Genomic DNA, 15,677 nt, shown 5'->3' on the forward strand with positions numbered 1-15,677 from the left:
CAAATGAAAAGGACTTGGCAGATTGATCCTGCATAGCTGCTGAGTTCACCTGCCTGGCTGTTTGCAACCTTGGTGAAGGTTGCAAGCAGTTGTGATGAACAGAAGTGATGTGTGTGCGAGAGCAAGAGCGAGCAAGAGCACAGCATGAATTGTTACCCTCCAATTATTAAAAAGGAGTAGCAGACAATTGTGTACCTTTGATTTCTTATGCATGGTATGCATGCAAAATGCAGCTTTAAAAATGCTGTCTCAGGAATAGTCTTCAAAACGTGCAGTTTGCATTCTGTTTAATATTTATTAGACTGCTTTTTAAAGCCAATTTGCTTCTCAAAGTGGTTTGCAAACATGTGCAAATACAAATCCATAAAATCTAACAGCAAAACCAACTAAAACAGTTGAAAAAACAACTTCCAACAAGTTGGCATACCAACAAAATAACCCATTTGCCTTGGAATAATGGCATCTGATAACTTAGATTAGCCTCCAAAGGGAACTATGAAAAAAATGGGTCTGCAAGGCCTTTAGCAGGAGAACTTCCTCCTCCAACCCCAAAAGGCTAGGTGGATTTATAAGAGGCATGGTGGAAACACAAGTTGGTGGCCAAGTGCATATCACATTCCCTGCAAACATAGCCTTCTGTGTTTCCAGACTGGTTGAGTTCGGAGAGCTCCAATTTCTGCAGAGGATGTTGCTTAGCTAGCCACCCACTCAGTGATTAAATACTGGTCTTCAGTGATGTTTTTGCACACTTGGACAGAATGATACTCTGAAACCTGAGTGCTTTGTGATGCATGTTGCAATGCTACAGAGAATCCGCTGTCTATATGTGTGTGCATGTATGACTAAATTCAAAATGACAGTGTGAAATGAACGGGAATCTTGGATCTCTTTCTAAATTCCGTGCCTGTATACTAGGGATTCTTAGAGTGTGAAGTAGGTATCTCTAAGTAGGGCCTAAATAGTTGATATTGTGTCTTGAGCTCTGTCATGCCAAAAAACAAGGAGGTGGTCACCATCTTCTGTATTTGTTATCAATGTTGGGTGAATGAGGAGGTTCTTTATATACAGTGGTACCTCGTGTTACGTACTTAATCCATTCCAGAGGTCTGTTCGTAACAGGAAACTGTTCTTAACATGAGGCACACTTTCTCTAATGGCGCCTCCCACTGCTGCCGCGCCGCCAGAGTGCAACGTCCATTCACATCCCAGGGCAAACATTTACTTCTGGGTTAGCGGAGCGCATAACCCGCAGCATTTGTAAGGGGGACAGTATGTAACACGAGGTACCACTGTACTGATACCCCACTTTCCCCTCCAGGAATGCTTCAAACATGCAGCTGGCCCACATTGTATCTTCTCAGACTTGATTTGCTCATCAATCATTGTAGCACTTAAGGAAACTTGAGTGTACACACACACACACACACACACACACACACACACACGGATAGTTTCTAAAGAGCAGGAATACTAATGCACTCTAAGGAGAATGGGTGCACTCAGATGATACTCTGATGTCTGAGCTGTAGTGTGGAAGACTGGCAATGACTCCCCCCCTTCCTCTGTGTGTAATTGGAAGAGATTAGAAGCTTCTATGTTTGGTTAACAGGAAGCCATAGTTTGTTGGTGCTTCTGAAAGTGGCAAACTATAGTTTCCCCTACAAACCAGGAAGCTGTGCTGGATCAGCTGAACGTATCCATGACTACTTGTCATGATGGCAAGGATCACAAGCAGCATGCCTCTGAATAGCCAGTTGCTGCAGAGCAGCAAGAGAGGACTGTTGTCAGTATGTCCTGCTTATGGGCTTTCCATAGGCTCCTGGTTGGCAAGCTGTTGGAAACAGAATACCAGAGTAGAGGGGCCTTGTGTGTGATCTTGCAGGATTCTTCAAACTGTCTTCTCTCCATAGGTCAGTTCCAAATATTATGTGTCATACATTATGTGTCACTGGATAAGTGTCATTGGGTTTGCCGCTTGATTAGCCATTGCCCGTACCAGTTCCCTCATAGGTGGAACTTCATGATTTCACGCATGAGCTGCATCAGCCGGTAACATTTTTAGGTGTTCATGTAAAATATTTTACATGCACATCCGCAACAGCCCTAAGTGTGAAGCAGCCCTAAGTGTGATTTGTAGCAGCTGAAGTTATCTACATACATTACTGTTCGTGTCCTTTGCTGCTCCCCCCCCCCACTTCAGCCACTCAAGCTGAACAGCCTTGGGTTAGCTGTGTGGGCAACTCCACTTTCAGTGACCCACTTGAATCAAGAGTGTTAAAAGGGAAGGGCTGATAAATAAAGTGTCTTGATTAAGATTTACTCTGCCTGGAATGGTGGGTGAACTTGATTGTTAAAAAGGACTCTTGGTACTAAGAGAGGCTGGCTGGTTGCCATGGTTATTCCAAGCCTTCCTGGTGGCAGAATGATAACAACAGGACTCTCTCCCAAGCTAGTTCCAGTTCTGGCTGAAACTCTAATTATTTTATTTTAATCTGAAGATAAAATTTATGCCTCCAGCATATGAATTTTCCTCTTTCATAAAATAGTCTATTTGTGAGAGGAGATTAACTGAAATTTCTCTTGGGGGACCTGCACAGTGGTTTATATTGTCTGTTCTGCAGATTTTTCAGTACCACTCTTCTCCAGCCAAGGGCTGAACAAATAAGTTTTGCATGAGAAATATAGTCTGTGAGTCATCTGAACCCCCTTCAATTTCTATGTTGCATTTCCAAAGAACTGGTAAACTGGTCTGCAGTGTAAAATTAAGTAGATGAAGTGCAACTCTATAGTTTTGTATTTAGTACCACTTTATTAGCTGAAATTTTCTAACTATTTAAACATTGACTTTGTGGTGCAGGAGAGAAAACCACAGAGAAAACTACTGATGTTAGGAAGCTGCCTTATATCAAGACTGACCACTGGTCTATCTTGCCCTTAGGGTGGCCATTTATGCATCACCCCAAAAAAAGGAGGGTGCTTGTTTGCATATAATTTGCATATGCTTATATGCAAATTTAGAAGGCGTTCCTATAATTGATATAGAAATGCAATACATTTCATCATAATGAGAGGGACTGATCTGTGCGACAGCTCAGCTTGCTGTTCAGTGCTGTTGATGGCCAACTGCAAGGTTTTTGCTGTCCAAGGTCCCATCTCCCTTCTTATGGTTCCTTTTTGCTTTAAAGCCCTTCAAACTGGAGGACTATTCACAGTAAAGTAAGACATGCAGTCACTCTATTCATCCAGTACTGTCTTCTGCAATGGGCAGTGGCCATCCAAATTCTCCAAGCAGAGGGGTTTTCCTGCACTGTTTCCTGAAATCTTTTAACAGCAGCATTCCCAATGTTTGAACCTGACCCCTGTTCTCTGCCACTCAGTAAATCTGAAACTGTGCCCCCCTCCTCTTGAATTGTCTTTTATTGGTTACAAATGTTCAGATTTTGTGACTTCAATGCCCTTGTCTGTTCTCTTTTTCTGTGCATGTGCAGGTCCTTCAGAAACTTGGCAAAGCTGATGAAACAAAAGACGAGCAATTTGAACAATGTGTGCATAACTTCAACAAGCAACTGGTAAGCAACTTCAAATATATGAACAGTCAATCTTGACCATTCCTTAACCCTTGATGAGTGTATCCTTGAAAGGGTTTCACATACTATGGGCGGACTCATAGTTGGAACTGAGGCTGGGTGAGAATGATGCCAGTAGGAGGAAAATGTATTAACATAACTTCAATTTTCACCGTATTCTTACATTATATTTCTAAGGCAGTACTACTAATCTGTTTTATGAAATGGGACCCCATCTTACAGCCTCCATATTTAACCATGGAGGGAAATATGTGGAATTTCATCCAGGTTGGCAAAGGAGAGATGGTGTGATCTGTTTCTCCTTCACCAACTAACTTGGCTTCCGTGCTAACAATTGGCGGAAGAAAGGGGTCTTCCTCCATGAACAGCATGCAACAGACTGGCTGTTGGCCAAGATGCAACAGACTGTTCTGTCCCTCCTTCACCATGAAGCTGTTAGCAATCTTCTTCAGTGGGGTTGCACAAGCACTTCTGAGCTGGCTTTGCACAATGGCGGAGAGCACAAATAGGAAAGAAACAACAGTAAACAGATCCTTGTGGCTTTGTCAGAGGTGGTTTGGCCACTGTGAGGAAAAGGCTGCTGGACAAAACCTGAAATAAATTCAGGTTGTTTTTTTTTTGGTTATGCATGTGCAGCATGCAAATGTAAAATGTAAAAATGCCCTGAAAATGATTTTAAAAAAAACCCCAAAGCTAAAGCTAAAACTAGCCTCTTTCAGAACCTATAAGTTCATGTAGAAAGGCAGCTTGGAAATTTTGAGCAAAGCAATTTGTGTGTGTGTGTGATGAGGAAGGCTTCAGCAACGGCCTCCCTTGACTCAAAATAGCAGCCTCCCAAGGCAATCCTGTATTGTCTAACTCATTGAGGATATGATATGATGATGATTTAAATGTTGGGGCTTTATTCAGTGCATTTGCCTGGAATGTTTAATTTGCCTCACAGTGTCCTGAAATGGCAGGCAACTGTGGGACGGGGGTTGACCTTGTTGCTTGCAAGGCTTTTTCAAGTAGATGAAGACTTCAGTACTAAAGTGCCACATGCTGTGTGAACATGCAGCTACTGTGGTTATTATAAACCTTATAAACAAATGTTGACAATGCAGCAGGGACGTTGCAGTGCAGACGAGTAATGTGAATCTGGCAGGTGCCTGCTGTTATATACCCCAGACTTGTTTTATGCAGTACTTGCAATAGTATTTATCCTTAAAAAAATTAAAATCCTGCTTTTCAGTATTTAGGTCTCAAAACACCATACAATGACAAAAATATACAAAATTTTAAAATCAGCATTAAACCACAAAAATGTAAAGCCTCAGAAACTTAAAAATCAGAAGTGTAAATGCAAATCTATATACAGTACACACACACAAATCAAAGAAGCAAGCATGGTACAAAGGCCTCCTGAAATAAGATGGTTTTAACAAAGTTCCAGAAACTCAACAGTGCTTGTCCACCATCACTGAAAGCATGACTTCTTATTGACATGAGTCATGCTTCTGGTCCATGGGGGACCATTAACAGTGCTTCTCCAGATGATCTTAGTGATCGACTTGGGAAATACATGGTGAGGAGGTCCTTAATGTGTCCTGGGCCTTAGACTAAGTCAGTGGTTTTCAACCAGTGTGCCATGGAACTCTGGGGTGCCTTGAATGATGGTCAGGGGTGCCAGGGGCAACACTGGCCTCTGTTCCTCTTTCCTTCCCTCCCTTCCTCTGATGGCCTCTCACATCTCTGCCTCCCAAAGGCTTGCACAGCTGTTTGTTGCAGCAACCCTGGCTACAAGCTCCTCAGGCGAATGGTGCCTCTGGGGCTGGCCAGGGGGTGCATCCCAGGCCCCTGTGGGTTAGTGTGAGGAGGCACCTCTCTTTGGGGGAGGTGGGGAAGCTCAAGAGACTAGCTGTCCAGAGGACTCCCAAGGAGAAGGGAGAAGAGAGGAGGCTGAGGGAACATTCCCCAAGGGAGGGTGTTCGAAAAGGGGTGAGTGGCTGCCGGCTCTGCAGGCAAGGGGTTACATAACTGGGCTCCTGAGCCCCACAGGGGTGCCACAGAAAGGATGTAGTTGGTCAAGGGAGCCATGGACCCAAAAAGGTTGAAAACCTCTGGACTAAGTTATTCAGGGCTTTGTACACTAGTACTAGAATTTGGCCTGGTAGCAAATAGGAAGCCATTGCACGTATTTTAACACAAGTATAATATGTTGGCAGTAGCTTCTTCCCATCACCAATCTAGCTGCAGCTTCCAGACCAGACCCACTTCCATAAAGAGCATGTTTTAGTAATTCAGTCTTGAGGGTAGTAATTTTCATGAGCCCTATGGAGACCTTTTGGCAGGGCTGGTCAGATGGGAAGGAAGAATAGGATGTGAGTCGGGAAACCAATTCTGGGGAGGGTCCCAGCAGCTTGCCAGGAGGAAGTTCAGTGATAGTGGATGTCCTGAGTGCCGAGAGAGAGGTTTTTGAACCGGGCTCTGCCCCACCTCTTGCTAGCAAAGCGCTTCCCCCCCTAGGTCAGACAGTGAACTTGCACTATTGACTTTGTCTTACAAGGATGTGATGCTGGTTGTGGTGGCATGAGCAGAGCCACAAGCGTGCCTCCTTGTCCATTCTCACGGCTCAGGATGGGATTGTTGTGAATGATTGTGCCCGCCCTGCTCTTCAGAAGGGTAGCTCAGGGGGCATGTCACGTCTTGAGACAATGTCTTTGCTTACACCTAACCATGTATCCTAGAGCTTTGCAATAATCTGCTAAGTGTGCACCTTCTAACTTGATGCATGTTTAGGCCATGTAGCAAATTCTGGAATAAAACCTTTTGTAATAACCAAGCGGAGAGTCTGAGTATTACGTCCGCAAGTGGAGGTGTTAGCTGGGAGAGGAAGTGTGTTTATTGCCAGGAGAAAGTTGCATGATGGGTAGGAAAATGCAAGAATTCTGAAACATGAGCACTTCCATTTTGATGTGCAGCAAATTAGTAAGAGCACTACTAAATATATTGTTCTAAACTGATGGTGTGGACAAGGTTTTAAATGAATAGAGGGGAAATGTCAGCTTCCCTCTGGTGCCAAATAGCAGCTTTTCTGTGATTATTTGTATGTTTTAAACATATTTTATATATGTATATAGTTTTAATTCTAATTATGTTTGCTTGTTTTTTAATTATTATTTATGTTTTTAGTGATTCTTGTTTTTATTTGTAAGCTGCATTGAGTACCATCAGGGGGGGAAAGTCGGGGTATTAAAACACACACACACACACACACACACAACAAGGGCTTTTGTTGATGCTGGGACTGCCCCACACTCCCAACTGTGATCAGACCACAAGTGGCTGCCCAATCCTTCTTCTCCCTCTCCCTCTCCTCTACATGTAAAAAGGGGCACAATTCCCACTCAACAAATGGATCTCTGTGGATAATTTTTTGCTTGATTGCCCAGGTCTCTGTATTTACTTCTGCTAGTGTAAGTATAAAATAGCCCAGTATATGTTGATTGTTCATCAAGCCGGTTGCTTACACTTTGGCTGTTATAAGCAGCAGCCTATTTCCACAACCGCGGAATTATAGTTGGGGCAACTAGAGCACCAAAGAAAGCTGATCCGGTGCAGCTAAAGAGCCTTCTGTATTCAAGCTGGTATCCCAGGAAGGATGGAAATGGCTTCTGGGCATCCACTGCAAAATGGACCGATTGTTTGCTGTGTTCCCGTGAAGACAGGCAGCTGTCTTTGATTTGCCCTGGGCTGAGAGTCTCTTTTTGTTACAGTCCATGCAGGCACATGGTCTGCTGTGAAAGTGGAAGGGATATAAACTTAGCTGTCTCTCTCATTGCACAGTGCTGTCATCTTTTTCTTTTTCCTGAATGGGGAGGGAAGGGGGGGGAATCTTGTTCTAAATACCTTGTATGTCCATTCAGAGAACGACAAGCGTGCTTCCTTTTTACTCTGCGAATGGCACGAGATCTCCCTCCCTCTTTGCTTAGAGGCTGACTTTGCTACGTGACACACAAGCCGAACATGACTTGTTTTTTTGGCAGCGGTGCTAACATTCCGGTGGTCCCAGGCCCCTCTGGAGTTTGACGAGCAGCGCAACTGGGGATGGTCAGGAGGAGGAGGATTCTTCCTCCTAGCATGATCTGCATTCAGTTACTGTCCTTTGCGCTACTTCCACCAGAATAAGCTGCTGTACAAAAACCTGCAGATAGTTGCATGCTTCCTCTCACCATTAGAAACACCCCCCAGGGCAAAAGGTGTATAAATACATTTTATTAAGACCCAACTGAAATGTCACAGAGTAGTGAGCAAGCTTCTGAGCCTCCCGGAAATGATTTTCAGTAAAATTGTAAAAATCGGGGCACAGGAGGAGAAAAGATGTTTCAGAGCATGATTTTTTTTAAAAGACCCACAGTCTGCAGTGTAAACAGAGTAGACAATATACAGACTTCATAAGACTAGATCAAGACTATAGGTGCAGAGCAGATTTTGTGTTTTACCAAGGGCTACAGGGGAAAAGAAGCAAGAACTGTTTTTCAGAAAACATAATAGCCAGTAGCTATTTGCATCTACCTGTTGCTCTTTTATAAAATTATTGATTAATGTTCACCTCTTGTATCCAAATTGATGCAATGAAACATGAATAATTAAGCCCAAAGAGCAGAAAACAAGCTGCTCCAATTACAATATATTCCCAAGCTGAAGTTGACAATCCATGGGCAATATTGGCTCCTCCTTATGCATTGTGGGGTGATCTAGTTTTTTTATGCAACTGTGGCACCGACCCACTTGCAATTGCTTGCTTAGATGTGATTTGCTCTTGATAGCTTACATAGCATTATAGTGGCAAAAAGTATCTGCTGGGATGGCCAGTTAATACTGTTGTGTACATATGTAGAGTTCCTCACATCTTTTAGGAACATAGGTCAGTATTACTGGTTCACAGTGATATCCCTGTATTGAAGGGAGACGGGGAGATTGCAACTTGAGGCTGAGAGAGTGGCTTATAAATTCATTGCTCAGAGGCAAGCTTTGAACCAAGGACCTTCTGCTTCACAGTTCATTTTCTTCAGCTATGGCACCAAACTGGCTTTCAGTTCAAAGCTCACCTTGGGCACAAGCTTAAAGGTAAAGGTAAAGGGACCCCTGACCATTAGGTCCAGTCGCGGACGACTCTGGGGTTGCAGCACTCATCTTGCTCTATAGGCTGAGGGAACCAACGTTTGTCCGCAGACAGCTTCTGCGTCATGTGGCCAGCATGACTAAGCTGCTTCTGGCAAACCAGAGCAGTGCACAGAAACACCGTTTACCTTCCCGCCGGAGCGGTACCTATTTATCTACTTGCACTTTGATGTGCTTTTGAACTGCTAGGTGGGCAGGAGCAGGGACCGAGCAACGGGAGCTCTCACTGTCACCTTCTGATCAGCAAGCCCTAGGCTCTGTGGTTTAACCCACAGCGCCACCCGGGCACAAGCTTAATATTCATATAAAGCTGCTACTACCTCAGCCCCATTAGCATTATGGTAAAAGCATGTACCTTAAGGAAAGCTTGCTCTTCAGCCTCCCCAGATGTTGACCTATTGCATTCCTTCAGCTTTGCATGCAAAAGATCCCAGGTTTCATTCTGGGATCCAAGAAAGCTATTTTAAGATATATTCAATGTGTGATACCAGCATCCAGCAGTCTGATATGAATGCAGCTGAGAGAGATGTGGATTGCCATAACTCAAGTGGTAGAGCACCTGCAACTGTAGTCCAAAAACAGCTGGAGACCCAAGTTTGGGAAACCCTGGTGTAAACAATGCTGAGCTAGAGGGACCAATGGTGTGACTTTGAATAAAGTAGCTTCTTATGTAGTTTATCCTCAGGGTGGGTTGTGACCAGGGGCAAGATTTTTTCATATGTGACACACTGATTGTAAAATTCCCATCCAACAAACTGACTTGGTGCCTACTTTGCTATCTCTTAGAGACTAGGCTTGTAACTATTATGTTTTTCACAAATACCGGTAGTTTTATTCCATTGCCTACACTTTCCTTTCAAGAGAGCCTGTGTTTTGCATTTGTTTTCTTATGTTTTCATTGACTTTTTAAATTCTCACTGCAGACTTCTCGGGGGTGTATATTATTAAGAGTGGCACATAATGTTTATGTATCAGAGTGCTTGCAAATGGATGCTTATCAAGAACTGATCCTGGTTTCGTGCACGGCAGCTGCTGACGTGACGAGCAGTTTTCTCATGCCTCTTTCTGTTACACCTGGAGCTGCTTTTGAAGGCTCTGCTTGTGCAGGGAGGCAGCCTTGATCTGCTGGCAGGGAACAGGTGAGCTGCATATGCAGACATTCCCTGCTTGTGGGAGTGGTTGGCAGGGAAAGCATCAGTGCTAAAAATAATTCCCAGCATGTTCTTTTGACTTACAGAGAGAGTTGTGGTTGTGTACAGAGCACCAGCTAGGGTCTTCTGTGGGAGGGAGGAATGCTAGAAATGATGTTATGCATGGACTTCTTCTGTTGGTTAGAGAAGTGAGAAGATGGTTACAGCCTACTTTGGTCAAAGCCATAGCTCATCTGCTCTCCATAGGTCAGCCTTTCCCAACTTGGTATCTCCAGAGTTTTGGACGACAACTCCCATCTTTCCTAACCAGTGGTCATGCCGACTGGGGCTGATGTGAGCCATAAGTCCAGAATGTTTGGAAGGTACCAGGTTGGGGAAGGCAGTTTCTTTCTCCAACCCCCCCCTTCTAACTTTCTAATTTTTTGGTACTCATTTAGCCACAGAGACATTTGGGTGTGCAGGAATAATGAGCCTCTCTTGTGATCGAAGGGTGGAAGATTTCGAGAATGGAAAAGGGTTCCTTAAAGCAGCAAAGTTGCTAGCTGAAAATGTTTGTATCAACAGTCTAAATAGCAAATCTGTTCTCGGGAATCAACTGTGAGCTGCTGGGATTGATTAAACAACCTTATCCACCCTGCTCCTTTCCTTTCACTGTAAACACTGGGTTGGAGCACTAGCCAAGTTGTGATGTTTCCTCTGTGTCAGTTTGTGATGGGTGAATAAATGAATGCTGCTGCTGTTATTCATTCCCTGCGAGGACTTTGAGGATGTGCTGGGATTTGCTGTGAAATGACAGCTTGCAATCTGAAGAGGTAAATGATGTAACTGTGCAAGAGACAGGCAGTTGTGCCATTAAATGGGGCAGGATATGAGGGCAGCCATCCAGGCAGGGCCCCATTCCGTAGAATGAGCAGGAGGGACCCTCTGTACATGACTTTCTCACTTATTTCAAAATAAGTGAAATAACATACAATGCCATCCAAACAACCAGTAAGTCTGGAGTCTAAATTTAGTCTAAGATTACTTAACTGCACTACTTGAAATAGGAGAATAATAGTAGGAAACGCCTTCCTAAGCTTAGTAGCATCTGAGGCAGATGTTCTGTGAGTTTCTTCTCTTTAAAGCCCCCTTTACTGAGATGAAAGAAAAACTGAAATGCAATATTATGTATGAGTCTACTGTCAGACCATGGCACCCCACCCTTTCTCTGCATCCTCCTTTTGGAAGATCTGCAGCTGCTTTTGTGGTGGCAGAAAATCCTGCTCAACCATTTGTTAAATATAGCTGTGAAAGGGGAACCAGCACATGACGATCCTCTATCCTTTGTGTTCTTTGGAAATAAGTTATGAAGACAGAACCATTGGGAAAGGAGAGGGTTTTGCCATATCTGAAAGGTGTTGGAAATGCTGGTGAAGTCTGAGAATCAAAGCTGGAAAAGGACCCCCCCCCCCCCAAAAGGAGTTGCATTTCAGCATCAAACTGGGGGCCCTACTTTGGCTGCCAAGTACTTGGCGGTGCTTGTAGTTGATGAAATTAAGGTTGTCATTCTTGTTTGCCTTTCTCTGAAATAGAACTATTGAAATAAGGGAACACTCTCTGATTAATAAAATGACATCATAAAAAGGTCTTAACCTGGCACATACTGGTAAGTGAAGGCTTTGTTTGGGGATAGTGTTCCATAAATGGAGCACCACCACTAAGAAGGCCCTCTCTCTGTTTGCCACTCCCATGGTGAAAGCATAGTGAAAGGTTGATCCTAGAGATTAGGCAGGTTCACAGGGGAGAAGGCTGTTCTTCTAAGCATCCTGATCTTTGCAGCAGGCTTGGGGAATCTGTGGGCCTTCTGTTGTTGTTGTACTACAAATCCCACAACCCCTGACCATTGACCATGCTGCTTGGGGTTGACGGGAGTTGGAGTCCAATAACATCTGGAGGACCACAGGTTCCCCACCCTGTCTTTAGAGCTTGAAAGATCAACACCAGCACTTTTGATTAATTGTGCCTGGAAACAAACTGTTGCCTTTTTATTTTGCTGTTGTGCAGCCTGCTTACTGGTTTCGTTTACTGTCTTTTCAGACAGAGGGAAGCAAGCTGCAGAAGGATCTCCGGACATACCTGGCTTCAGTCAAAGGTAACACCAGGGAAAAAAATTGCTGTGATGTCATTCTCCTCACAGAAGACGATTCTAGAAATGCTCTCAGGACGTGTGTGTGTTTTATTCTTGGTGTCAGGAGCGTCCAGCATGGTGGGGTGATGCCACAGAGCTGTCCTCCCACAACAGCAGCAGAGTTGCTGCTACTTACCTGGACAGTTCTGGGATGGGGCAAGGTGGAAGTGAGGTGAGGGCTGTATGGGTACACCAGAGGGAACACTGGATTAGACCATGCCACTGTGCCCACATAGTCCCAACCACACCAGGGCATTGACCCCTCCCTACCCTGCTCAGGTAAGCAGCAGTGCTCTGCCCCACCACACTGGCCACTCCAGTATACCTGCCAAGAGGCAGTGTCTGCATTAACTAGAGAAAACTACACATATAGAACTAAGCAGTTACAGGAACTTTCAGTGGAGGACAGCAAATATCTGTCAGGGGCAGCTGCTACTTCGTTCTAATGTAGCATGGAAAGTTCCCATCCCCTGGGTGCATGCCACAAAAACACAATGTTCAGACAAGACTCCAGTGGTGTTTACAAATGCCGGGATCACTTGCTATCAAGGGATTTGCCCTATGTGGCATTTCATGTGATCAGTAACTGGTAAGTGGCATCTTCTACAAGATGCACTTATTCCTTTGATGCAGCATGGAGTTTAGACAAACAATCGAAACAGGAAGCTTAACTTCTCAGTTGGTCCCTCTACCCCCTTTCTCTTTCTAATATTTTTGTTTATATATAGGATCTCTCAATATGCTTTCTATGATTATAGAGAGGGGAGGAGGGGGAGAAAGAGAAATCCAGTCCATTTTAAAAATTGGCTAAGTAAATACTTAAATGTAAATGCAAACCATATCCCCTCTCCCTCTCCCATATCTATCTATGTTCAGATCTAAAAATTGGCCACTTCCAAAAGTATTGGTTTACACATTTTTGAAACAAAATTTATACTTCTCTCTTGTATGCCTGCACTAGAGGAATATATGTTATATATCCAATGGCTCTTGGTGTGTGTGTGTGTGTGTGTGTGTGTGTGTGTGTGTGTGTGTTTTGCCTCTGTGTTATATGCCCTGCCTTGCTTGCCTTGAAAATAATTCTCTTAGAATTGCCATGGGTTTGGGATAAGGCCTTGGTCAATAAGGAAGATTCATTTCCCCTCTTCGTTTTTTGGGCTGGGTACTTGATGGGACGCTACTGTGTCATTCAAAATTTGGAGTCTCTTTTTTTCTATCTCCAAGCAATGCACGAAGCCTCCAAGAAACTGACAGAGTGTTTGCAAGAAGTGTATGAGCCAGAGTGGCCGGGAAGAGATGATACTAACAAAATATCAGAGGTGAGGTTCTGTTCCATTAGCATCACTTACGTATTATGATCTGCATTCCCTCATTCATCCATTCATAGGGACTATAGCTGTTGAACTGATTTTGGGGTTATAGCACAGTGACCTGGTTTGGACAACACCAATGCATCTATCAATGCATGTATCCCAGCCAATGCAGCAAAATGTGATACCTGTGGATAGCTCAGTCAGTAGACTAAGTGACAATCTCAGGGTTGTGAGTTTGAGCCCTACACTGGGCAAACGATTCCTGCATTGCAAGGGGTTGGACTGGATGACCCTCGTGGTCCCTTCCAACTCTACAATTCTATGATTCTATGAATAAATCTACTGAAGCCTCTGGCATGTACACTGCCCCTTACCCCTTCTCCAGTGTGGTACCAAGGAACTTGTTGGAGGCATCCTGTGTACAGGAGCGGTCGGCGAGGAGGCACACCTGCCATTGTGCCTACACAGTATCAACCTCTTCACCACATCTGCCTCCCGATAAGCAGCAGGGAGGCTAGGTGTGCAGTAGCAGCCCATGCCACTGACTGCTCCCGATCTTGCTTGTCCACGATTTATCATTAAGACTGAAAATGTTTTAGTAAACTACAGTGGAACCTTAGTTCTTGAACATAATCCGTTCCAGACTTCTGTTTTACTCCCAAAACCGTTCAAAAGCCAAGGCATGGCTTCTGATTGGATGCAGGAGCTTCCTGCACTCAAGCGGAAGCCGCGTTGGACGTTTGACATCTGAAAAACGTTCGAAAACCGGGACACACACTTCTGGGTTTTCAGCATCAGGGAGCCAATTTGTTCATCAACTAAGCCATTTGAGAACCAAGGTTCCACTGTATAGTTAAACTAACCACAACTTTTCCCTTTCGGCTATAACCAAAAACTGTTGTTAGGTTTAAGTAGGAAGTGGGTGCTTCCACCTTGTGGCCTCACCAGAGGAAGTAGGGGGAGAGTGGAGTGGGAGGAACACATGAGCCCATGGCTTAAGCAGGCTTGTTCATATAATGTCATGCCATTGGAACCAGGCCAATGCGTTCTATGCCACACTACACCAGCCATGTGATCTTAAATATTCTGCATTGTAACAACAAAAGCATAATGTTTTCCCCAAAGCTATAGTGACACCGCTGTTGGTGTTCATTGCCTCCCTTCTCCACTGACTGCTTCTGGCCCCCACCTGCAGCATGGCAGACAGAAATTCTGCAGACACAGCTTTCCTTTGCTGCATGGGAGATGTAGTGGCGATGAATTATTTGCCTGTTGAATTTCAGGAGGTCTGTGTAGCATTTGAAGTTACAGGAGCTCTGTAAAAGCGAAGAAAAAGAAGAAAAGGTTAGGCATAGTTTCCGGTTTTTTTGTTTGTTTTTTACATGCACACATCTTTAGAAGGTAGATATAAACGTAACAAACCTATTTGAGACATGTATCTTACAGGTATTCCTATCAGTGTATTGGGATCAATGGCAGCTCATTGCTAAGTCTGGGTTTGCCCTCCAGACTAACGTGTGATATGATCCACAAAGAAACATAGTGTTGCCATGTTTTGCACTGTTGCTGCTGAGAGATTACACATTTCCTTATATTCTTCTAGAACAGTGACCTGCTGTGGACAGACTTTCATCAGAAACTGGTGGATCAGGCACTGCTAACTATGGACACCTACCTCGGCCAGTTCCCAGACATAAAAGTATGCAGTTTCCTTTACTTTCTGTTGTGTTCCTTTTTTTAAAAAATGGAGTTTGTGTGAACTGTGCATCAAGGAAGAGTTTTGTAAGGCATTCTGTGGGATCTTATCTTGTCTACTTGGAATGGTGGAAATAATGACTAGCAGATTTTATCTATTTTTTATGGCGTTCAGAGTGATGCAGAGGTTCACCCTCAAACCTTAGTGATAAAGTAGACTACTGCACAAGACTTGAAGATGAATCTTTACTTGCCAGGATGGCAACAATTGAAACTGAGTTCAACACAATTTGTTTCTCTCCCTTGATCCCAAGAGAGGACTTGGACTTCTTGCTCTAAAAACACAGGCTTTTGTAGCAATGCATAAATCATTAGTTCAGAGCTCACCTGTTTTCATAAACACATGAAAACACATACAATAGGGTTTTAAAACACACAACCAATAATTAACATACTGCTAGCCTTGGTGTGACTAAAAACATAAAAATCGCACTAGTAATCTGGGAGCAGTGTTTCTGCCAGATGTTGGAAAGTAAAAGCCCCCCAGAACAATTCTAGTTTTTCATGAAACTAGTGCTGTGCTGAAATGTGTCCTTCAAAT

General features: G+C 43.9%; 1 protein-coding gene across 26 annotated transcripts in view; it reads left to right on the forward strand.

Moving 5' to 3' along the window:
- Positions 1–15,677, forward strand: part of BIN1 (bridging integrator 1) — a 108,722-nt gene that overhangs the window by 44,133 nt on the left and 48,912 nt on the right. For 25 of the 26 annotated variants that reach the window (XM_033161636.1, XM_033161645.1, XM_033161692.1 and 22 more), the window contains exons 2-5: positions 3,489–3,569; positions 11,978–12,032; positions 13,293–13,387; positions 14,985–15,080. In XM_033161636.1, the coding sequence (XP_033017527.1) occupies positions 3,489–3,569; positions 11,978–12,032; positions 13,293–13,387; positions 14,985–15,080 (327 nt within the window). Of the gene's footprint in view, positions 1–1,887; positions 1,911–3,488; positions 3,570–11,977; positions 12,033–13,292; positions 13,388–14,984; positions 15,081–15,677 lie in introns of those variants that run through there. The other variant, XM_033161769.1, reaches the window with a different exon arrangement.

This window comes from Lacerta agilis, chromosome 1 (genome assembly GCF_009819535.1).
Source record: "Lacerta agilis isolate rLacAgi1 chromosome 1, rLacAgi1.pri, whole genome shotgun sequence".
Lineage (NCBI taxonomy): Eukaryota > Metazoa > Chordata > Lepidosauria > Squamata > Lacertidae > Lacerta > Lacerta agilis.